The sequence below is a fragment of the Alosa sapidissima genome, chromosome 4 (assembly GCF_018492685.1).
Source record: "Alosa sapidissima isolate fAloSap1 chromosome 4, fAloSap1.pri, whole genome shotgun sequence".
NCBI lineage: Eukaryota > Metazoa > Chordata > Actinopteri > Clupeiformes > Clupeidae > Alosa > Alosa sapidissima.
In genome coordinates this window covers 3,372,790-3,399,091 of record NC_055960.1, presented here as the reverse complement: position 1 = coordinate 3,399,091, position 26,302 = coordinate 3,372,790, and the positions used below count along the sequence as shown (strand labels likewise).

General features: G+C 38.6%; 1 protein-coding gene across 2 annotated transcripts in view; it reads left to right on the top strand.

Moving 5' to 3' along the window:
- The first annotated feature begins 5,834 nt into the window (after positions 1-5,834).
- Positions 5,835-26,302, top strand: part of tasora (transcription activation suppressor a) — a 35,165-nt gene continuing 14,697 nt past the window's right edge. The window contains exons 1-11 of one of the 2 annotated variants that reach the window (XM_042089983.1): positions 5,835-6,281; positions 7,498-7,643; positions 11,710-11,802; positions 12,814-12,886; positions 14,295-14,386; positions 19,054-19,185; positions 19,735-19,865; positions 20,212-20,228; positions 24,421-24,526; positions 24,896-24,999; positions 25,339-25,442. In XM_042089983.1, the coding sequence (XP_041945917.1) occupies positions 6,224-6,281; positions 7,498-7,643; positions 11,710-11,802; positions 12,814-12,886; positions 14,295-14,386; positions 19,054-19,185; positions 19,735-19,865; positions 20,212-20,228; positions 24,421-24,526; positions 24,896-24,999; positions 25,339-25,442 (1,056 nt within the window). In that variant the 5' untranslated portion in view covers positions 5,835-6,223. Of the gene's footprint in view, positions 6,282-7,497; positions 7,644-11,709; positions 11,803-12,813; positions 12,887-14,294; positions 14,387-19,053; positions 19,186-19,734; positions 19,866-20,202; positions 20,229-24,420; positions 24,527-24,895; positions 25,000-25,338; positions 25,443-26,302 lie in introns of both variants that reach the window. The other variant, XM_042089981.1, reaches the window with a different exon arrangement.

Here is a 26,302-nt window from a genome sequence, read left to right as displayed (position 1 = left end):
ATTCTTTACGTCATGGTCAAGGCCATACTGGGAGCACACCTTCAGCATCTGCTGCAGCCCAGCACTATATGGACAGAGCAAGACCAGGTCATCTGCATACATAAGATGATTAACAATAGTGTTGCCCACAAGACAGCCTGTATTTAGCCTATTTAGAAGGTATATCCATCAGGATCAGAGAAAAAAATTAAACAAACAAAACTCCAAATAATAATTGTCAATTAATAACTAGACTTCAAAAATAGAAAATAACTTCAAAAATCACTACCCACTGCATAGGCTACTTATAATATTGCTATAATTCTAGGCTACTTATAATATTGCTATAATACCTTCGTTACTAACAGTCGATACTTTTTGCCTGCATAAAATCGAGCATTCGCATGCATCTACTGTAGGCTTAATATGATTTCTAAGCGGCTTGTATGCTCCTATCTGACTTCACTAGACTATGAATGCATTTATTCATGTTGTAAGACATGTAAAATAAATGAATGACACCGGCACTACGCACAAATTCATTTAAACTTACACCGCACTTCCCTAATAACTTCTGACTAGTTCTCTCGCGTCACTCACTGACAGTAGCTAGAATGCATCAAGAAAACACATAGGAAAAACACTGTTCAGTCCACCAAGTCATGATAATCTATTGGTGCTGCGCAGCACCAGTTGAGATATTTAGCCTACTGAGTCTAATAATAGGTAGGTAATGTCATATTAAAACTAATGCTAGGCAATACAATAATGAGTGTCAAGTCCAGGGCAGCTGAGGTGTGGCGATGACATCATCGATACGCAAGTATGTGGTTTCGCTGTCCAAACGAACACACAAGGGCTACGGTTTCGATTTTTTTCAACCTGGGACCAGATCTTTTTTAAAAGTGCAGTTTCGGACAGTGCGTTTACAGGATTCGTTTGGACAATCGGCCAAAGCGATGCAAAACATTTGCGTTTAAACCAAAAAGCCTCTCCGTCTGGATGGCCCCTGAGTCTGTGTCAGGATCCACCATCCATTGACCTATTTACTCTCTGTTACCTCACTTCCTTCCTTCCTTCCTTCATAGTGGTTTATAGATGCAGAAGTTATTTTCTCACAATTTTATCACAATATGTTGTTTCTGGCGTAGTTATATATTTTTTCTCTCTGACAATCTAATTCCTTCATCATTTATGTACACTATGCTTTATAGAGGTTTCCAACCTGCAAGTTGTTCTTTGTAAGTGCAAACTACTTATCTTTGATGAGAAAGAATAGAAAATAATTAGTCACAGGGGAACAACCCCTATTCCGCACAGAGTTGTCTCTAAGGATACTGTTTTGAACAGATCAGAAGCTTTTTTTTTAACCAGATCAGACGACATGATAATGTCATCCTTTGTTATTATACTTTTTATTAATGAAATCAATATTAGCCTTCTTTTAAAACTTTCTATTTCATATTATCTGTGAAATTCTAGCCGTTTTTTTTTTACTAAATGATTGCAAAAAAAACTTTTCACTCAGAACTCACAGTAAGGAAAATGTTTATACCAATTTGCTGTGGCTAAATTTCCCAAAGTTCAGCCTTGACACTTGACACCTGAAAATTGACTCTCCTAGGGAATTATTTAAAGTTGAAAGCAGTTTGACAAAATTCCCTTGACGAGTATGATGCAACTGAAAGCAATAATACCAGACTGTGAAAGACATACTCTTCCTCTTCACCATTTATCATCTGGGGGACTGAGCTTTGGGAATAGACATGATGTCTCTTTCCACACCGGTTCCTCTAAGGGCAGCCTCTGAGTGGCACCTTTGTAGTGTTTTGCACAGAGCAGATGGGACAACCTTGTTACACAGCTAGAGACTAGCAATGAGCTGGGATTATATTGTTCTGTTTTACCCAAAAGGGTTTTTACACCATGTTGGTGTGGCACATCTTGTCTTTTTTTATTGCATAATTTGCATTTAGCAGACATTCTTTTCTAGAGTGACTATCCTTAGCAAAAATAAGTTTATGGAAGTGTATTGTTGGTCTACTTATAATGAATTAAGCATACGTATAGCTTACTTTTTGTAAAGAGATACACTCAATTTATACTTGGCTTATACAGATACAAGTTTAAGTATATATAGCCTATATTTGGTACTTATACTTAAAGTCCAGTTAAGAATAGTTTAGAAATCATTGTGATGGTTAAATGACCTGTTGTAGCGAGAATGGCGGCTTTCCCTGCTCCCCGTCTCCAAGTGGAAAACCAGCCTTGCCAGATCTGCACTAGCGTCCTGGCAGTGTCTGAATCAGGAAGTCCTGTGAGGAGCAAAAATGAGCGCGAACAAGCGAAAAACACAAAAAGCTTAAAATTCTCTGGACATACACAAGCCCCCCTTAAGTACCGATTAGCCATGCCGGCTAGCTGACTTTTTAGATGTTCTTCATGGCAGTGCAAGCGAAAAGAGGCAGATTTTGTAACTGAAAACAGTTTGGTCTTAAGTCTAGATTTAAAACTGGCTGCAGTTGGGACCTTTTTGATGTCACCTGAAAGTTGGTTCCAGAGCTGAACCCCATAGCAGCTAAAAGCTGTTTCACCATGTTTAGTTAACAGCAGGTTTTACTAACAGGTTTTTCTCCTGAGACCTGAGAGGTCTGGAAGGTGTGCACTGCTGAAGCATGTCTGCTAGGTAATTTGGTCCCGTTCAATTTAGTGATTTATAAACAAGCAGAATTGCTTTAAAGTCAATTCTGTGACTTACTGGAAGACAATGCAGGGACTTAAGTATTGGAGTAATGTGGTCAGTTCTTTTAGTTTTCGTGAGAACCCTAAATGATTTTGTATCATTTGAAGCTGTGTGATAAAGTGAGCTGTGATGACATCTGCTGCAGTGCTAATTATGAAATGCCAGGTGGATTGTCTCTGACTTGTCTTCTGAAAATCTAGGCAACCCATATAAAAACAATATTTAACGAAATCTGCTAAAGTAGGCCTAAATCAATGACTGATTCCTATTAAACGAAACTATTCCTGTTAAACGAAATCCATTCTGTGGCTGTTGAGATTTGTAAGCGACTGCAAACGAGAATAGCCTAATCACTCGAAGTTAACCAAATACTTCTTTATTAGGGCAGGGCAGGCATATTTCTCTTTTATACACATACCAAGTTCAACTAAATTAAAGAAAGCGATCCACAGAAATGTACAACTTTGCACTGCAAAAAGACAGGGCCATAAGCCTATGTAAAACTGAATTGAAGAAAAAAAAAAACATACACACACATACACACAGTAGCATGCACACATACACATGTACACACACACACACACACGCACGCACGCGCGCGCACACACACACACACACACACACACACACACAGGCTGACACACCCGCCCACACGCACGCAAAAACACGCACACAAAAATACAACCATGTACTGTACACGCACACACGCACAAACACACCCACACACCTAAACACATACATAAAAACACACACATGCTGACAAGCAGGCACACATGCACCCACACACACTCACAATCGAACACACACAGACATACACACACACACATGCAGGCAAGCAGAAACACATGCGCGCACACACACACACAATTATCCCCACCACAAACACTCACAAGCGAACACACACACAGAAGCACACATATACACAAAAGCAAACGCACACATGCACATACTCATTTACATTCACAAAAGTTGCAAGAGTAGAGGATGGAGTAGGAGATGGAGACAGATTGACAAGCGTGATTTATTTTTGCGGAGAGAATGTGCACATGAGCACATTAGATGTACACTTCTAGTTCCTGTGATAACCTACAGTACATATGGCAATTCGATTGTGCTATCATGGATGCTATCAAAATAGTTTCTGTAAATGTCATTGAATTCATACTGTCTTGGAGTAGGTTATGTCATTTGCTGATTGGTTAACAACACCGACACACACACCAAATGACAGAAAAGGGACATGTTCAAAAAGCAAAAAGTTTCTCTCTATTTTGCTAGCTTACTTGTTTAGTCGTGACTCGTGACAGTGCAACAATGTGCAACATGCTTTTGAGATAGTTTTCTCTTGTTTGGTGAGTGTCAGAGGTAAAGTAATTTACAGATGACAAAAAAAAAAACCTACATTTACATAGATTTCATCAGGCTTGGAATAAATTTAGAAATGAAAGCAAAATGGCATTGCAGCGCTTGCACGAACAACAGAGCTTTTAAATACCACTGATTATGTTAAATGTCTGTCTTTAACTCAACCCAGAAAAAACCCTTGCACACTGTTTTGAGGTAACATGTCGTTAAACCTAGTTGTTAACCTTAACAAAAAGTTGCAGGTCGTTGTCAGATTGAACGTGCCATGTTTGGCAGCGTATTCTTGTACAGTAGTTCAGGGGTCTCAAACACCCGGCCCGCGTCCTGCCCAATTCCGGCCCGCGACGTATGACAAAATAATAATGTAATCCGGCCCTTGAGGCTATTAATTGCGACAAACAACGATACTGATTAAAATAGACGATAGATCCAGGTACGGTGACAAATCTCATTTGTAGGCCTACTCTGCTCCACTATGTGCAAGACATCCATAGCTTGATTCAAACCCAAAATCGCTGCGCAAAGTTTTCAGGAAATAGGCCTACTTGTATTACACGCGAGAAACACAAAGACGTGCATGTGTAATGACGCGGAAGCGATGCAGGCCAGTGTTGCAGAAATTGAAGCAGAAATTAAGCAGAAATAGGCCTACACCAAATGTTGAAAAACGTTCACGTGCGATGAAGTCTTAGGTAAGCTATGTTATTCACCTATTCTAATTCTGAAGGAGAATATCCTTTTGGAGATTATGATCGATCGTCTATGACAGTGATAGTCACGGTGCGTCTGTGAATGGAGGTGCGTGTATACAACGGTGTCCACTAAGCATACCATGTTTCGACCCTCTGCCCAACATAGCTTGGAGGTTGCAGTGGTAATCGTGATGATAGTGTCCGTAATGGATGTGGTACAGACAGCAGGGCAAGTAATAGGGCTCTAAAGAACTACAAAGTCACCCGCAATATGATGCGAACTTCTGGGTACTGCAGATTACCCGCGATAGGAACTGTTTGACCAGAATACTTTATTGTAGGCCTATATTGTAGTAATCTATTACTAAACCACAACATATTAGGTGTTGGTATACATCTTAGGTGTTTTCCTGTTAATTTGTTATGTGGGTAATATGAAAAAAGGAAAGGAAACCTGCTTAAATATGTTCATCCAGTATTTACTGAAAGGTGCATAATTTGAGGTGCTTGCCATCCAGTGACAAATTACATGGGTAAATTTACCCCCTTCATAAACTTTTGTTTTACTCAAAGATTTTTACATTTACAGTAGGACTTCATCTCTGACCACTTTCAAGCCATGGCCTTTTGAAATTTTGATATAAAAATCCAATGGTGTTGCTTTCTTAACCCTGATGCCTAGTTTGCCAGGTTTAAAAAAGTTATGAGAGGAAATACTTTTATTTGGTGTGAAACACACACACATACCTGTTTTTATGTTTTTCATTTATTTTATAATTTGTATTAATATTTATTTTATCATTATTTTATTTATAAGCTAAGGTTGCTAGCACAGGTGTCTAAAACTAGATAAAAACACTTGCACTTTGTTTGCAGTTTTGTGTGGTATTTGAAAAAAAGAACATTGCATTTTCAGAAATAGCCGGCCCTCCAATCAGATGACGTTGGCAGAATTGGCCCCCAGCTCATTTGAGTTTGAGACCCCTGTTGTAGTTCATCAATACACCTGTGAGTGGTGCTCATGGTGGCGATTCAATCCACAGCTCTCAACCGGAATAGTCCAATCCAAAGAACCACTGGGAGGTCACAGAAACACACATGACATCACGGCGGGTGCAGGATGAACGAGGGCTACTTCAGTTTAGAAGCTATAGCAGAATCGCTGTGACAAAGAGACTGTGTTTGTCACAGTGTTTGAAAACAGCGGCGAAAAAGGAATACTAAGACGGCAGACATGGCTACAGTCATAGACTGTATAAATATAGTGGCCGGAGTGGTTATTTTTCTGCAGCCCCGCAATCAGTTCTAGTAGCTCCGAACCAAGATGGCGGATCCATAGTGTGTGCGGAAACTGGCGTCTGATTCTAACAAGGACTATACAGAGATACTGAAAAGCGGATCGACTGAATTGAAACACAGTAGTTCCCCACCATATCTGAAAGCGATGGAAGACACCCCACGGCTTAACTTTCAAATTCCAAGGAAAAGCAAAGAAAAGAGAGGTGCATCCCCTGGTTTCAATGCTGCTCGTTGTGTATGCTAGACATGGCTAGCTGGCAGCATGTTTTTCATTTACTCCTGAAGTCCTCTGTATGTCTGCAGACTTAACAGATAGGATTGGCCAGTCAACAAATCATACAGAGTAATTTGTTCGACCAAATTTGGCGGGGGTGCTTTGGTGTGTGGTTAATGTATTATCTGTAGCTAATCAAGGAAAGTTCGTTACCTCACAATGTTCAGGTGATCTCGTCTCTGCTCTGAATCGTAGGCTTAATGATACTATTTCTTGAAACCTATAGCCACAAAGAGAGTCAAAATGGTAACGTTAACATGCGTAACATCATTTCAAAGGAAATCTTGGATATTCTGACGCTTGTTGGTTCTGTTTGTAGCCACACCCACTGTGCACAATTAGCGTACTGCAATTGACTGCAACTGTTAAGTGTCAACAGAGCGTGGTCTGATATATGCTTCAGTAATTCAATTGATCTGGGACATGAAGTGTTGCGTGCATCACAACCAGTATACTGTTGCAGAAGGCATTGTATTCGGAGTAGCAAGTTCAAAGCTAGTTTTCTGTTGTGAAATCTTTGATTGATTTTGTGTAGGTGTAAGACCTGGGGTTTGATAGTGTAGGATCATCATAATAAGTAGGGCTGTGTATTGGCTGGAATCTGGCAATTCCAGATATAATATGAAAAGTTTACCACCATATATGCACATTTAGAGTAAAAGGGTATTTTCTTATGCAGTCAGCATAGTGGGATGTGGATTGACATTGCCATTCCTGTAACATCTTACATCATAGCAAGCCTACTTTTTGTAAGAAAAGAATATTTGTCTTGAACAGTGAAGATAAAACCATGCAGTGTTTTAAAGAATCAACACAGTATCCCAAAGCATACTATTACAATATTCAAGTGTATCAATAGTTTCATCCCTTACAACGAGTGGACAATTTACCTTTGGTACATATTTTGTGGTTTGGTCTGGTTGGCCACATCTGCACTGTGTTTTAACAGACTTTTCTGCCATTGTCATATACATTTGGTTTGGATAAAAATAATAGAGTGAACAGTACATTGTCTAACATGATATGCTGCCTGTGTTGAATAGTGCTTTATAGTGTTTGTCAGGTCACACCATTCCACTGTGAAAACACCTGCCACATTGATTCTCGTCTGTCCTTATGTCTCACTCCCATTACCTCTCTTACAGCTCTGTTCCAGTATGTATCCTCAGAGTCCAGGGAGTACACAGACATATCGAAGATCATTACCTCTGGTTATAAGGATCCTTCTTCATGGGGGAGTTACCAGTACACCAAGCATTGCCTTGTTCACAGTGAGCTCCAAGAGAAAGAAGTGAGTCTTCCATTTCTGCGAAATTGTCATAATTTTCTGTGTTCCTGTTTTTACCTACTGTATGGGTTACACCATGCCAAGTCATCCAAAATTTTCCGACTTGACTTTTCACAGTTTATGTCATGGATTTTCTCAAAAAGAAATAACTTAGTAGAAATATAGGATGTTGCAGAATATGCAACATGATATGGCCCCCTATGATCAGCTACTCACACACTACGCATGCTCGCACACACACAAACCAGGGCTCCAGAGTGTGACCACAATTTTTAAGGGTGCGACTAAAATTTTCCCTGGGTTGCACTGGTGCACCTAATGTCATAAGGGTGAGTGCCTAGACTTTCCTCGCATTTGCTGTCTCTCCACAAACTAAGCGTTCTCCTTTGCCTGGTGCACCGACAGCCTACTACAAAAGTATCGCAATACCCTGAAATTAGGAACAAAATCACATTACCTAATTTTATTAGCATCACTATAGCCTACTTTTAAGAATGACAGTCGGTGCTTCCCGTAGCCTATGTGTCTTCTCCGCAGCTGTCGTGATAAGTAGCGAGTAGCGATGTTAAGTTGATTTGCAGACTTGCACCTCTTAAGTTTGTGTTGCTAACCTACTGAGGCTATGGTATTTAGTTCATTTAGGCCTACTGTTGGGTTTAAGGACATTTCCGAAATAAGCACAACCTATTGGCAAACTTTTTCATCTTGAGAGTTCCTTCTAGGTAACTGTCCCGTTAGCTCACGCGTCATGTCGATCATTAATGCAGTGCTTACCAAAATCATAGAAATTAATATTGCACTTATCTCTTCTATGATCCCAGAAATGTTTTCTTTGACTTGTCAGTTTTTTGAACATCTATTTTACCTAATGACATAGAAAACATAATGAATTGCATTAATATAGGCTATACTTGGACGATGCACAACTATTTTCCATTTTCCTCTAGCCTAAAACTGTGAGAATGAAAGCTAATTATTTTCACATTCTTAAAGTGACAGGCACTCAATTAGACCTACACACCACCATTCAAATTACTAAATATTTTTAGCTATTAGTTGATTATTATGAAGATCATAAAATACTATAAATTATTAACAAAATGTATCAAGTTTATGAATTCCACAATATGAAATAGAAACATATGACAAGCCATCATTTTCCATGTGGAGGGTGGAGCAGAGCTTAGGATAGCCACTGATATGAATGACACATAGTATTCAATTATTGATGGCATCAAGGTGGTGGGGGCCCCAAATCAAATCAATACTGTCATTTCCGGTCCAAGCTCTGACAACAGCTCCGACACGGAATGTAAATGGAAAGCGATAAAAAGGTGACCTTGAAATTATGGCGTTAAAGACGCCGCGATGAAAAGTTTGGATGCACCTAAATTTTATGCTGGTGCACCTAAATAAAAACGTTAGGCGTACCAGTGCAACCAATGCAAAAAGTTAGTCTGAAGCCCTGTACGCACGTACACACACACACTTACGCATGATATGCATCTGATCTGATATGCATGTCATATCTCAGGTACTGTGAGGTCTCGCCTCAAAATTTGCATCAATTTAATCTACTGTTTTTGGGACTGTATGTAGTTTGGTCTTTTGCTCTAAAAATGTCAACTTTGCTCACAATTTAAAAATAATTGAAAGTAAAGTGAACTGAGGCTGTTTGCTCAGTGTACATCATCTACAGACAATGCTGATAAATGATTATCCAAAAAATCTTTTATTTGTCAAACCATATTTTAAAAAGCACTCAATGAACATTACAAGGAAGTGGCTCTTTATAACTTAGTGGCCAATATCATGCAAAGGTCCAAAACTAAACTTCCTACACGTAATTAGCACAATGATCTATGGACACATACAACATTTCAGAAAAGTAGAAACTAATTGAAATTTTGAAAGTCCGCATACATGAATTGTGATGTACTCTCACACTCAGTTTGCAGCTCTCAGCTAGTCAGCAGCCCAGGAGACCCGCGTTCGAAAACTGCCTGAGACATAATAGTGCAGACCCACTATCGAGCCAGTGCTATATTCAAGCGTACAGGTGATGATGGCCGAGCTTCAAGCACTGAGACTCAAAACACAAACTAATATTTTCTGTGACTTGATAACATGTCTTGATAACGTTAAAATGAATGAATCTGATTCTCACATTAATCCGAGGAGGAATTTATTGAACACTACCCTGGCGTAGCCTTCATTTTATGAAAAAATAGCCTTGCCTAATGCTACAGTTAAAACTAGATAAGTTTGCCATAGCCTCCATAGGCTTATGGAATGATTCATTTACCAACAGATTGGGACCCGGCCGCATAGGCTACTATTTTAATCTGGCCCGCGACACTTCTCACGAAGCACTCATCACACAGACATCACATTTATATCACATGTGAAAGAGCTTTTTCTCAGCTTTTAAACGATGCCTTGATAGTTATACAGATCGAAATGTCTTAGCTCTTATGGCCATGATCTATTTTTGGTTGTTCTCACTCACACTTAACTAATTTAGCCCTAATATTATTAGGCCTTACATCCATGAGTCGATCAATTTATCAGAAAATCACTAGCAAAACTCTGTTTATGTTGTTTTGGCACTGAATCCTCTTACCAGACTCAGTTCCACCTTGACACCCTCAAGCACTAGTAAAGCACTTGTTGACCCTAGGGTAAAGGTGAGTCCAGAAACCTGGCGCTAATAGCTCGGGAATAACACGATTAAGGCACAGTTATGCTCAGGAAGTGCTAATGGGGACAGGATGAGTGCTGTCTCGCCCCTGTTTGCACGTCCTTGGTGTGACCGTGGGAAACCCGCTAATGTGTCTTGTCACGCCGACCATTAACTCGGAGGACCCGACTTTAAAAATCCCGACCTCTGTGTGTTCTTGAGATCAGCTCGGAAAACAAATACAGGAAATGCATAAATAATTATTATGTTATTAGAATTGCTTACTATGGTTGAGCAAGAATGCCTAATATTAGTTTGACACCACTAGCCTAAATGAAAAACCTCTCTGGGAATCAAGGCTGTGCAAAATTCCAGAATTATATTGAAACTGGCTCTTCAATTCCACTTCCACTTGCATTTCAGTTGAGGTAGCAAACAGGAAGCAGAATTGCAATTTGAATTTTGCACAACCCTGCTGGGAATGTAGAATGTAAAATGAGTTTAAGGCCAATAGGGCCTATATCCATCCAGCATGTCTTAGACCAGTATAGGTTCTTGTTTCTTGAGTGTTCTGTAAAGAGGCATGTAACTCCCATTGTGCTTTTGAAATGATTATTATTTTATCTGTGTATACCTTGTTTGGGATTTAGTAACCTTTTTTAACAGTGTTTCACAGCAATCAATCCTCGCTGTAAAGTCCGTTGTGGGCTGTTGACATAAGCTATGAGTCTTACAACTTCAAATGAGCTCGTATAACTGTTTCATCTACTGCTAATGAAATATAATACAATGCTGAGTTTTCAAAATGTGTTACTCATTCTAATAGATGATGTTGAGTAATCTATTAGAATACATTACAAAATACATTTTAGGGCATATTCTGTAATCTGTAATGGAATGCATTTTAAAAGTAACTTTCCCAACAGTGCAATTGAATTGAACAGCCATGTCCCTCTAGACGGCACTTCAGCCAGGCTGCATACTCAATTGCAGAGTAGCACAATAGCTTAATTGTACTCTTAAAATGAAAACGTTGAAAATAACACAACTTGTGTTGTTTTTAACCCATCTCTATGTTCAGACAGGGACAACACAGTTTGTGTTGTTTCTAACACATTCATTTTAAGAGTGTGGTAAGTGACTTGTTTGGCAATGTTGAGGTCCCACTCAACTCAGGTCAAGTCCCACTTATGCCAATGAGTTCTCCCTCACTGTAGCTGCCACGGTGGGTAATGGTCACAAATACTCTAAATCACAAGTTCTTCAAATAGTGTCAAGGGATCAACTGCTTGGGCCCTGATCATCGCTGCTCTACAGCTATTTATTATTATTATTATTATTATTATTATTAAGACATTTGTCCACCATGTGAACCTTTGATTGTTGTAGTTCATTGAGAAGAGGCGGGAGCTGAAATTGGAGGGCCGCTCGGAGAAGGAGATGGTGGAGTCCTATTGCTTCATTCTTTGTGAAAGCTACAAGGTAAATGATAAATAGATAGATAGATAGATAGATAGAATCGAAAAGAGGGTGTTGGGTAATCATAAGGGTCAGTTAACTGACTGACACTGGGGAGCCGCTAGGGAGAGACTTCACCTGTAGGCAGGCATCTTGTAATTGGCCTGCGGGCAAAGAAAAGTGGGCTGAGTGCTTTCTGAAGGAGATTCGTTTGGCATCTTGCTTGAATTACATGCTCCTGCAAACTTGGAGGAATTTAGGAGTTTCCTTTCGTTTTGTGGATAACTTATTTTGTTAAACCATCCTTTTGAACTGAAATAGACAGACTGTGCTGGTCACACACACAGGCTTGAAGAGACAACAACCAGTCAGTTGGTAAACACACCAATCCAGACTAGAGGTGGCTTGGATCATATACACACACATTAGGATAACAACACTCTCACGAAAATACACGCACACACAGGGATAACGCCAGGTACTAGGTCAGGTGCAAGACAAGATAATGACAATGTAGTGATAGTTGTGGCTTTGGTATTGTTTGTTTAAATGCAGTTGTTTACTCCGTTCCAAAGAAAATATACGTCCATTTTGTATAACACTGACGTCATCAGTGCAACCATCGGTTGTGTTGAACTGCTCTGGTAACTCTACTCAGCTGTCTGTCATATATATATCATATATAGCCAGTCCCATACCGTAGTAATAATTTGTTCCTGGGTTCTGGTGATTCAAAAGTCTGCTTCCATGGGAGGGTCTCCAGATGGGACTGCAGAGCAAATTAAAATGTGCGAACAAGTTTGTCTAGGTTCACCCAGGCTAATGTCCAGTAGTACCAAGTCAGTGTTTCCCACATAATTGAATTCCATTTGTGGTGGTTGGTTTGCAGAATTAACTTGAATACAACAGTTAGCACAGCGAATTAGCACAGTGTGGTTATGATGCTAACCAGATTTAAGCACAATTTAGTACAACCTGGAAAATCCAAGTACCAAGGTAGAAAATGTTCACCTGTTTTACTATATTGCTTTTCAGCTGCAGAGCATCTGTGATAAAGGCCTGCATGTTGGACACAGCTGGATGAATATGCTGGGGAATCCCTCCAAGGGTGAGCGAATGAAGTCATATAACAGGGTTGTGCTAAGATATCATGTGCATCATTACTAGGGTTGGGCACCGAAACACGGTTTTAATATGGCACCGGTGCCGATGAAAACGGTTGTAACTGCATCGAATAACAACGTGGATTTCGGTGCCTCATTTCGGTGCTTAAATCACGCTTTTTTTTTTTTTTTTTTTTTTTTTTTTGTACGAGGCATCACTGCATGTCATGCGCCATCTCTAACGTCTTGCTCTGAGAGCAACACATCCAGATACAGTTAGCTAACATAAACACTGGATGTATAAACCAGAGGGGTCACCACTATAGGCGAGTGGACAGTGTTTGAGCTTTAAAGCGATATCACAAGCTCCTGTTAAAATCTAGCAGTGGGCCTAACTACACACAAGCAAAAGGCTATGAAACAACATCAACAGTATACGTTACACAATATCTTTGCTAATGCGCTAGCTGGCATTTATTTGAAATGTTATCAGCAAAGTTGTAAGATGAAAACTTTATTTCACGGTGTGTTCTAAACAACATAATGGCATGATATTAATCGTTCATATGCATGAGGTCCATATAGCATCACAAGGAATATGAAGATCATGTTAAAAGTTAGCTGGCAAAAACATAAATATGTAGGTTACATACCTGATGTCACTGAGCTGTCAAAGAGGCTACGGAACCCTCTGTATTTCATCGCTAATTAAACTCTGACTGGTATAGCGCATAGCCATAGTTGCTGTTAAAATGCCTAGCGCTGGGAATCTAAACATTTCAACATCGACATGTAGCCTAACATGTTCAAAACTTTTGCGTGTTATGGGGAAAGACATGAAATTTCTTGAAGCATTTGGGAACACACTAAATTAATTGGAAAGTAATTCAGAAAGAGTCCCTGTTAGATTAGCTTGCTTGCAAATGCCGTTGTCCATGACCTGGCAGTTCTATATGGCAAGCGGTTTTAACATGCCTTATGGCAAACCGCCTACACTGGGTAAACTTGAAAACAGAGCTTACCATTGTTTGTGCATCCATGGCAAGTTGTTTTAACCTTTAAATGTAGGCTATTCTGCGTAGGAGCAATGAGATATTGATAGTAAATTGAATATAACAGTTCAATAGACCATTTTAATTTAAATACAAAGTACCGGTTCAGGCACCGTTACGGCACCGGCACCGTTTTAAAAGTATAGATTTAGCACCGGTATCGGATAAAACCCAAACGATACCCAACCCTAATCATTACTCCAAATGCAATGTGCATTGTTGTTTGGACCTCTGGGCACAAGATAGGCACTTTATAGTTAATGATAATTTATAATCAAGATTGTTCATCAGCTTATGTTCACACATACTTAACAACAAATGTTGATCTATTGATTTTTCTGTTGTCACTTTTCGTTTGTAGGTGTTTACTTGTCTAAGTACTCAGATTTGCTTCAGATAAACCCTTTTGAGCCTGGAGCCACTGGAGAAATCATCATCTTTAAAGTGATAAGGGTAAGTATTTTTATTTTATTTTTTCAAATAAAGACCGAGCGTTGTTTGTGTTTTTTGGAAACAATAGACAGTACTGAAAGTTAGCTTAGCATGCTAGTAAACCATAGGCAAAGAATGGGATTCCCGCTAGCATGCTAGCTTACTTCGTATGCTAAGCTAAGGGTAAATACAGACTATTTGTGACCCGATCTGACAAAATGAGTCACAAGTTGCATATTCTAATTTTTAGATACAGACCGATTACTTCAAAAACCATTGAAAATATATGAAAGAAGTACATTCAAAATGAATTTCTCTAGTCAAGACAATAATGTAATGTTACAAATCCTACCTGTGCCTGCCTGTAACCTGTAACTTAAAACATGTTTTTCAATTGGAAAAAGATGGTGGGATGGCATAATTCCAAATTCTCTATCTTGACAACGATTCACAATATGACTTTGACCAGGATATCATTTTAAAGCGTTCTAAAGCATTTTGAATTTTGGGCCACTGTGACTCATTCTGCCAGATCGGGTCACATTTTTTTATTATTATTATTATTATTATTATTGTATGTAACCTGGTAGGGGGTAGGTTTTGTTCAGGTTATCAGGTTATGTTCTGGTATTTAAATGCACATTCCGCAAGGCCGCTGTTTTGACACTTGTCACACAATGGCGTTTCTTTTTTAGGAAGGTCCGATTGATATAAAAGCACAAATCATGTCTATATCTGTGCTATACACTGTGAGAGGGTGATAAGACCACAACATGATATCCTATCTTATTCAAACAAGTTTTTGCTTTACCATTTTACATTGGAATCCTTAATATACTTGAATGACATTCTCTCTACATTTGTAACGTTATGCATTGTGGATCTGCCCTTAATTAGAATAGATTCTAAAACTGATAGTTCCGGTCCTTGATTGTGATTGTGCTGGATTTTATAACGGCATCGAACATGATTCATCCAAACATACACCTTGACCACATTCCGTTCTATATTACTGCGCTACCATAACTTGATACAAAAGTTAAAGTAGCTGCGTCTTGACGTTGCTTGGCAACCATTCAGATAGAGGAAATATATTTCTTGGCGGAAGAATGATTATCTATGAATAAATCGTTACATTTCTCGTTGCTTTGCCTTTACTTTATGAAACTTTGCTAGGTAGTTATAGCAACATTTTTAGAAAAGCAAAACATACAAAACAGATGGACATAAAGACCAGATCTCAGTCACATTAAAGATATCATTAAAACAAGTAAAAAATAAGGATTAAAAATGAATAGGTGAAATTCATAAAATAGCAGCTCAGTCTTGTATGTGTGTCACTTAGTTTGGTTAAGAATGCTGATGGCATATCGGATAAAATATTTTTTTAAATACACTTTTTGCCTCTTTCCAAATGATGTGCATCGGCGATCACTCTCCGTTGTTTTGTGACTGGGAGTTTTTTGTAGTGTTGGAGATACAGAGCATATCGGCAAAGCAACTGTTGTGCTGCTGTGACTGATTTCTGCTGTCTTCGCTCATTTCATAGTGACATTTGACCCATTTGACCCAGTCTCGCTATCGTGACTGAAGCAGGCAGACGAGAAAGCACTGCTTTGAATGAAACATTTAGCCTACGTTTTAAAAAGAACGCCCAGACCAATACTGTTGACAGGATCATCAATCTACTATTTCTGCAGTAAGGAATTTCCGTTGCCTGCGGTAGCAGTTCTCACGTCTGAAGTAGCACCTCAATGCAAAACAATCTGGAGGTAGCCCTACGAGTTAGCACACCTCTTAGTGACAAAAAGTTTTTCTGAGACTACCTTAACTAACCGACAAACTCCCTTAATAAATTGACTACATGTTTTGCACGCTTGAAATAAAATGCTTTTCTCTCGTTTTACTACTGTACTGTTTTGAACTGCTCTATTTCTTGGACTGCCACCTACTGGATAGAAAAGGCAACAACCTAGTAATCATGTGAACTAAAATCTACAACATGTTTGAATGGCTAAAAAAAGGATAAATCATAGGGCTATTCCAAACATGACCTTGGTGTTAGAGTAGCATACGCTGCACATGTCATAGACAGTGAGTGGTAATTTCAGTCATTTGCATTTATCATGCTAAAAATCTGACACCAGGCACTACGCTGATGCCTGAGCCAAAGGGAAAATTCTAATAAGAGAGTGATGTTGATTTGGCTCTTCATTGATTCACTCATCTGCTATACTTGTTTTTAAGATGTTCATAGCAAAACTGGATGCATGTTAGGGCTGTTGGAACGAATTTCGGAAGTAGAATATAAATCAAATATTTAAAAAATCAATACTAATCAAATTTTTAAATTACTATTCGAATGTGTTTTTTTGGGGAGTTTTTTTTTTTACGTGTTAGCTAACTTTAGCGAATATGTGAAAACTAAATGCTTTTTTCACGTCTAATGCACAATCTAAAAATGGCAGAATGCAATGCATCCACGGAGATCACTCCTGTCCATTTAAGCGATCTGTGGAACGTTTTTGGATTTCCATTAGAATATGAAAAAAAAGTGGTAGTGGTATGAGCGTTAATTCAGTATGTGCGCACATCTGCGCGAAAGAAACTGAAACCACTCAAGTTGCACAGATATCATTGGTAGACTTGAGCTTTTGTTCAATATAACAAGTCAACCACCCGTTTATAGAGGCATTGGCAATGCATAAGCCCGTTTATACAGTGTATAGAGATGCATAGTAAATATTAATAATAGGCCAAATTTGAGCATTAAATATTCAAATATAAATCGATTATTACAAATAATAATGAATGGAATTATGGAGAAGGATTGACAGCCCAAATGCATGTGATTAATTTAGATGAATTAATCACAGAGTATGTAATTAACTAGATTATTCTTTTAATCAATTGACAGCCCTCATTTCAATAATATTGTACTTAATCTTGAAAGAATGTCATATCCTTTGCATATCATTCACAGAGAATGCATATCTTTTTCAGGGAGCATGTATATTTTTCAGGGAGAGCAGGCCTTATGCCACGGTCAGTGTTTTTGACATTAAGAATAAAATAAAATACATCCGTTAAATTTGTGTCTGTATTACATATTCAAACCTTACAGTAATACCATTCCATAACAGACTGATGGATACTTCCAATGACCGGAAGTTCTAGAGAAACGATTCAGTCAACTAAGTCCACTGTAGATTTAGTCGACTAAAATCTGCTAATATTTGGTCTACTAAAACTATACTAAGACTAAAAGACTTAAGACTAAACTAAGACAAAAACTCTTATGATATTTAGGCGACTAAAACTAGACTAAGACTAAAAGATTTCAGATGACTAAAATATGACTAAAACTAAATGGTGTGTTATTCAAAAGACTAAGACTAAATCAGAATTTGCTGTCAAAATTAACACTGGATTCAACTACTCCGATGTAAATCCTAATGATTTAACTACTCCAATGTGAATCCTAATGAAAGGATTTTGATTAAATGAACATGATCAACCACTTAAAATGCATGCTCCACCCACAGAATGGCCCATTTCTCCTTAAATGAAAATATACAACAGACGGAACATAACATAAAATGTGATATTTCTGTTGTTATTGTTATCACCCCATAGTGTCAACAACCTGTAATGTTGTGTATATGTTACATAGGCCACTTACTGTGAAATTATTCTTCATTTGAAAATGACACACGCACACGCATACACCTCATGTGCATGATATGCATCTGATCTGATATGCATCTCATATCTCAGATACAGTGAGGTCAAAATTTGCATCAATTGAGACATTTATTTTCTTTGCATAGTAGATGTTTGGTTGTCATAATGAGATTATCAATATTTGCCACTATACTTTAGATCTTGTTCAGTCAAATTATTAATGTAGTACAAGTATTAATCAGGAATCACAGTGGTCATAAGTTAGAAGTTATTTATTCATTATTGTCTTGTTTGTAATAATGACAAGTCTACTCCTGTATATTTAAGCATGTAATAATGAATTATACAGATGCCATTTTAACTCATTGAGTGCCAAAAACGTAGTATTACGTTTTTAGCTTTTTTTTTTTTAAATTACGAAACTAGACACTCTAACACACCTTATATGTGATTTTGGGAACTCTGTGATGAATGGAAATGAAATATATGACGATCGAAAACTCATGAAAACGCACAATCTAGACATTTTATCTGGACATTTTATCATAACTCGGTTGCCGCTTTGGGTCGAATCAGTGACGCATGCACGTCAGGTCAAAACCAGACCATTTTCGTAGGTCTATCACTAGGTAGCAGTCTCGCCAGGTCTCGCTGATCACTTCCCGGAAAGTTTACAGGCAACACATATTTCATGAAAGACGTTATATCTACATTTCTAGAAAAAAAACTGCGGTTTTGATGAAACTAGCCACTGTTTAGCTTGGGATTTCTCAGGAACAGAGGCGTGTAGAAATACACGGTTTACACCCACTGAGAGCTTAAAGTCTCACCCTTTAAACGAGCCATTGTATGTGTTCATAGCTATAACACAGAATATGCTGTGGCTGTACAAAAATCATCAACAATGGTCTAGATTGCTGGCACTCTAGGACAAAGCTTCCGAAAACAGCTTGGCATTCAATGAGTTAATATCCACTTTTTTGGAATGTTTTTTTTTTTTTCAGGGTAAAATGAAGAGCATCTCTGATAACATGTCCAGAAGTCTAGATCCCACCCCGAAATTTGACAGCCACATTTCTAAGAACCTTTCTCGAGTGGTATCTCACCGCTCCTACAGAGCATTTGAGCACACCCAGGTACACACTTTCTCACAATTCAGCAAAGTTAAATATCTGGTCAGGTACATATTTACAACAAAATGTATAGATGGAGTTGGTTACAGTGTTTCCTCTATGTTGATTTGGTAGTGTAGAGTAGGTAGAGTTTCTTCCCCCCACGGTGTCAGAAATGGGGCAGACGCACAATAGTCGCAGTTGCCTTTCAGAATTCATTGTGCAGACCTGTTATAGATTCTCCAAATATACAGCTCAATCACAACTGAAAATAATGCCTCATTGTGTGTGAATAGAGGTGAATACATATAATTGTTTGTGTTGCAGCGAAGTGTCAGTTGTCAGTTCCCTGGGGGGGGGGGGGGGGGGGGGGTTTCGGACAGGCCTGCCCCCACTGCTTAAAAGCTTTAAAAAAATCCTAGAGGAAACACTGGGTTAATTTGACCTGTACTTAAATTCATTGTCTATATCAGTCAATGTAAAATACTTCTTTTAGCTCCGTAGTGGAACAGTGCAAAGCTAATATTAACAGAAATTTGTTGTGGGTGCTAATGTGCCATATCTCTACAACAGCAATACTTTTACGAGTATGCAGACATTGATGTCCGACCAAGACCAAGGCACATCTGTCCGTATGCTGTGTTGACCTTCCAGTACAAAGGCAAAGAAACAGCCCCTCTTGTCAAGCCTATGCCTCCCCTCAGGTAGTACTTCCCCATTGAAGTTGTATTACACCTTATTCTAACTGCATGTGATGTGAGCGAGTGTTCGAAATCAGTTTGATTACATTGTTTTCAATTGAATTGTCCTAACTGTACACAATACAGTGCATACAGTCAAACTATTTGGCAAAATCGGCTATTTTGAATGAGAACTATGACACAATAGAAGGGCATATTTAACGGATTCAGTGTTTACAGAGAGCTTTCTATGCTACACAACAGTTGCTCGCTCAAATGCATTTAGGATACCCTGTTAAATGTATTATTTCCAAGAAGTTGTTTATTAATGAGTTATTTTTTCTATTTTTGTATTTTGGAGGTCCAACAGCTTCAAATCAGGAAAAGGTATGATTTTCTACATTTGTACAGTTTCTTACCACATCTGCCTGTAGTTGTGGCTATTGAACCAGATGCTGAAAAAACACAAAGGCTATGTTAATGGATAAAAAACAGACAAAAAAGTAGAGCTGTATCTATCTATCTATCTATCTATCTATCTCTATCTATCTATCTATCTATCTATCTGGCCACAATTAAAGCATAGAGTCTACATGGATAGGTCTCAATTAAGCTTGCATATCTAGATGCAATTTTATTCCATTTTTCTTTGCAAAACTGCCCAAGCTCTGCCAGATTGGAAAGGGATCGGGTATGAACAGCCCTTTTTAAGTTGTAGTTCTCTTGCAGACTGAATCAGATTGTCCTTCAGGATTTCCATATATTATGCTGAAGACAAAATTTAGATTTTCGCACTAACTTTGTGAACATTCTGAGCAGGCGTCACAGTAACTTACATTGCGCCAACCCTTTTCCATCACATTAATGTCAAATTAACTCTCGTTAATCCACCTCTGGCGAGCGAATTAACTTGACACAACCATGCTCTACACATGAACCATACTCTACACATGAACTCGAGCATTGAGAACATTTTTGGTGTACACAGAGTTTACTAAAAGAACGGTTTTGAACCGCTCAATTGGTTTTTCTGTTCGTCGCCATCTTGCCAGTCAAGGAGTGAGTTGTCCAAAACCTTTCTTTTTAGTAAACTGTGTACTGAACAATGTTCTCAATGCTCGGGTTCGTGTGTAGAGACACTGATGATACTTCAATCAAGGTTTCATGTTGTGTTGAGCCTTCTTTAGTGTTTTAAAAATAGCAATATTGACGCGATCTTGTATCAAAATAGTAGTGCTCCTACAATTCCCATTCAAAAGGCCATTTGATCCAAAAACAACAACACGGACAAGCTTAAAAGTTGCACTTCGGACGTAATTATGCTTTTAAATGAAAGTTTGACTCGGATACATTCACAAAAACACCCTAGGATGCATTTTGGCGAAAGTTACGCTTTAAAGACCGTGGAAAATAAGAATGTATATGTTGTGCGCAAGTTGTGTAAAAAGTCATTTTAAAGTAATCAGATTTTGTTTGATAGCATATTTTTACGACCATATTTCTCTGGAGACTCAGTCAGGACGATGGAAAATCAGGAACAGGCTTTTATTATTTTCAATGAGGGGCCAGTGCCCCTCGAGAGAGGTACATGTGTGTGTCACCCCATCATGGATTTCACCAGTGTTCTCTGGCTATACAAAACAAGTCTTAACCTTAAGTAAGTTAACAAAGAGAAGGAGTGACCTACTATGAATATGCAATGTAAAGGTGTGGTGGAAGGGGATGTGGCCTTTTGGTGCCATCAAGTCTGGTCAGCATCTATTGTCTTTTAATTAAAGTGCCGTTTACACGACGGCAGTTTTTGTGAAACCGGTGAGGTTTTGTTAACGGTTACGCCTTGCGTGTACACGACGCCGGCAGTTTAGGAGACTGAAACCGATGGCTTTTGAAACCGGCTTCTGAAGTGGGAACTTTTGAAACCGCCGGCTAACTTTCGCCGTGTAGACGCCGGCAACTTTGACGACACAGCCCCACCTCTCAACTCAGCCACGGCACTCGACCTGACATGCTGCTTGTCAAAACAAACCAAACCATTTATTTATCATATTAAAATGTTTTTCTTTCCCCTGTCATGATTTATGTGCACAATGTAGCCTATCAGCCTTTAGTGGCTAAGTTAGAAGCACACGTTAGCTTAACTTAGTTAAACATTAGCTTACTGCATGTTAGTGTTTTCTCCAGTGGTGCTCAGACCTATGCAATGTGTAGGCTAAGCATTTGAAATTTCACATAGCAGTCACATACCTTGAAAATGAACTTTATTAGTTTAACAGTTGAATTGAAAACCGAATTGTCTGTAGTCTCCTTATTTCATGCGACTGCTTAACCAGAGCCCTTATTAGACAATTGTTTCAACAATGTTTTCTTCTACGAGATTCACGCAAAATTATCGTGAAGCTTCTGCACAGCAGCGCCATCGACTGGTCTGGCATATGCACTACAGCACATTTAGCCGGTCACCTCTGTGTCTGTGTGTACACGCGAGGTTTTTTCTTGCCGGTGTGAAAGCAGTAAGAGAAAATTCACCCAGTGGTTTCGTGTAAACGGCCCCTAAGGCCTAGTCCACACGTACCAAACCGATCTTTTTTTCCTCCGTCTTCCCTGGAACCGTATCAAGAATATTTGCGTCCAAACGGATCCATCTCAACACGACTCAACACGTTACTTCATACCCCAGGCCTATAGGTGGCACTGTTTCTTTACAGAAATTGACCAAAACTTGCGCTTTACAAACAGACAGAATAGGCTACGACGAAAAATGGCTAGTGCAAGGAAACCAGAATTGTTTGTGTGGACTGATGGTGAACTGTCAACTGTAAAACTAATAAGCTTTATTTTACGGTTTGTGAAGGGTGCAGTCCCGTCCTTTATTTGGCTAACGCAGGTAGGCCTACTAATCACCTTTACTTTCTTTGGTTGTAGGATAGTCCGTGATTCACATTAGTTTTGGCTATCACCGCAATTAGGCTACTAAACGCAAGGCTTACCCAAGTTCTAGGCTATTCTGTTGCCACATTTATAATATTGCTATAAAACCTTCGTTAGTAACAGTCAATACTTTTGCCTGCATCAAATCGCACATATCTTGCATTTGCATTCAGTGTGCTACCATCGGCTTAACGTGAGTTCTAAGCATCTTTGTATGCTTATATCTGATTTCACTCGACTGTGAATGCATGTATATATGTTGTAAGACATGTAAAATAAATGAATGACACTGGCACTACGCACAAATTAATGTAGCCTAAACTTACACCGCACTTTCCTAATAACTTAAGTTCTCTCGCGTCACTGACAGTAGCTAGAATGCATAAAAAACACCGGGAAAAACAGTGGTCAGTCCACCAAGTCATAAGCTATCGGCGCTGTGCAGCACCAGTTGTGAATTTATCTTACGGAGTGTAATCGTAGGTAATGTCATGTATGAAAACTAGTATTGTTAGGCAATACTATAAGTGCAAGTCCAGGGCAGCTGAGGTGTGGCGATGACATCATCGATACGCAAGCAGGATGTGCGGTTTCGCTGTCTAAACGAATTCAAACGGGCTACGGTTTCAGATTTTTCCACTCTGGGACCAGGTTTCAAAAAAGTGCGGTTTTGGGCAGTGCGTTTACAGGATTCGTTTGGACGCTCGGCCAAGACGAAGCAAAACCTCTGCGTTTAACCTAAAAAGCGTCTCCGTGTGGACAGGCCCTAAAACTACCCCCTTTCCTGGGAAGTTCTGCAGAGGCCTGGCCACATACTGTTTTTACAAACATTGACGTTTCACATCTGGTGATGGGCAAAAGGCCTCTAGACAGGCTTTCATTGAATTCAAGGATAAACAAAGGATACTCTGAATACAGACCAAAGACACAAGAGATACACATGGATACAAAAAATCACAAATGACCATAAGAAGTACACAGTATGTACACTTACAGAAATGATTTGGATTCACAACACTTTCATGTTACATGTTTTGAGTACTCCTATTGATTATGTTACTAATTACAAAAATTGCCATGTAATCTGTAGTCAGTAATGGATTGCATTTCAAAGTAGAGTGATGTTTTTTGCCTCAAAAATTAAGCCAAGACATGTCTGTGAATATAAGGATTTTAACCGCAGGCTGTGAAGTTAAATGCTGTTTTATGGAGGAAACCCATGCTAAAATACAACCCTGTAGTCATGAATTTGAACATCCTGGTATTAATGTATAGTAGTATGTGATTCCTATAGTGAAAAAAAAAATATACAAACATCTTTTAAACGTAAAATTATTTAAATAAATTAGATTAAATAAAACCCTCTATGGTCACCGCAATGGTTAGATTGGTTTGTTTAGATCCAGTGAAAATGCTGCCTTGACAACGCAACGTCATGGCTTTGCTACTCTATAGGTATATAGTATAAGGATCTGGTCCAATAGTCACTGCAGTGATGGAAATACATTATTACACTAAAGGTTGTAATTTTATTGAACAACAGTGTTTTAATTCAGTTACATTTCATTTACATTGCACCAATAAAAATGGAATTGCCTCAGTGTGCAATATATGGCATATACAGAATGTGTGTACTTGTCTCATCCCATAGGAAAGAGCAGCTATGTTGTGTGGAGTGGCCATCTGACTAATGGCGGAAAGGAGGCTTACCATGTGTCTTTCCGCTCCCTCTCCCATCCTATCCTGCCATTTAAACTGTAAGAGAAACTAAACACTGTGAACGAGACTTAAGCCGAAATGTGTGCAGACATGGTTTTATAGAGTGGAGGATTATGGTGTTCTCAACTAAATCTGTGACTAACTTTGTACCACTTTAAACTATTTGCTTTAAGAATAATAACACTCACTTTGTTTGACAATGAAAGTCAGCTACTCCTATCAATCCTACCTTTGTCCTGATTGTAATATCTGAATGCAATTGAGGGAAAATTATGCGAACAATGGCCAATATCCTCAGATCAATAAATTTGCTAACCAGGTCAACTAGTTCAGGTTTGATGTTGACTATTCTGGTTTTTGTTGCTTTCTGCTGAAGGAAGCTGTTTGATTTTTGTCATCTTTTACAGGCCAGACAAAATAGAGATTGGTACAGTAATGCACCTAGACCAGGTCAAGCTAAAGATCCCGCCTGCTCTCTTTTCTTGGGATCTCTACAGTGGGAGTCAGGAAGGTGAGACTCTTTTTACCCACCCGTAATTGTTTATTTTGTGGTTTGACTTTTTCAATATTTGTTTTTATTTGAGTGTCTTATTGTGACTTCAAAGCTATCCATGGAAGTAGCTACACCAGACGTGATAGCGGCGCCTACGAAAAAAAAAAAAAATAGACCAATCTTCTAAAATGGATTTTACACGTCGCAAACGGAACATTTCAGTTACATGCCTGGTGTAGCTTCCCTGTCACTCAAACTACTTTGATTAACGTCATTAACTTCCTTAATGACAGTTTACACTCATAATCATCTAAAAATTAAGCCTTTTTACTGAAAACTGCTTGTGTATCTTTTCAGTGTTCAAGACAACCACCCACTGTTGTCTGTTTGAAGTAGTGGAAAAAAACAAATGTGGCAACAGTTTGACTGTTTTGCTCTACAAGTTGGAGCGAGAAAGACTGGTAAGTCACAGAGTGTCCTCTCACTGAACTGGTCATGTACCCGAAATATCAAAGTCATAGGTTTGGTTTTGATTCTCTGGGAGAATGTAAACAACCCCATTTCCAAAATGGTTGTGATGCTATGTAAAGTAAATATCAAGTAAAGTCAAGTCAACTTTATTTATATAGCGCATTTCATATGAGGTCATTCATAATTTATTAATTACATGAACACAAACAAACAGGAATAGCTAATAAAAGCATAGAAGGGCAATAGTCAAAGAATAGTTTATAATAAGTTTAGTTTAGTCTAGTTTAGAATAAAAAAATAAAATCTAAAATATGCACAGTAATAGTACATAAAAGGGCAATAGTTTAAAAGTGTTTAAGAAGTAATAATTAAAACACATTAAAATGGCAATAGATTAAGTGTTTAAAAAGTAATAACATAAACACATAAAATGATAATGATAAAAAGCTGATTTAGTTATTGCTTTCATGTGGCTGTTTAAATTTAGATCACTGTCAATTATGACACCAAGATTTTTAACAGTATCCTTTGCTTTAAGCCCTTTAACATCAAGGAGGGTGGCAACCCTACGTTTTTCCTCCTTTTTACCAAATATAATTTTTTTTGTTCAATTGAAGAACATTTTGAGACATCCAGTTGTTGATCTTGTCAGTACACTGACAAGAGATTCAAGGGGACCATAGTCATTAGGTGATAAAGCTAAGTAAAGTTGGGTGTCATCGGCATAGCTATGATCGAAAATCAAATTGTTTTTAATGGTTTGTCCAAGTGGGAGCATATAGAGGTGGAATAATAGTGGCCCCAAGATCGACCCCTGGGGAACACCACAAGTCAAGGACGTTGGCGTTGA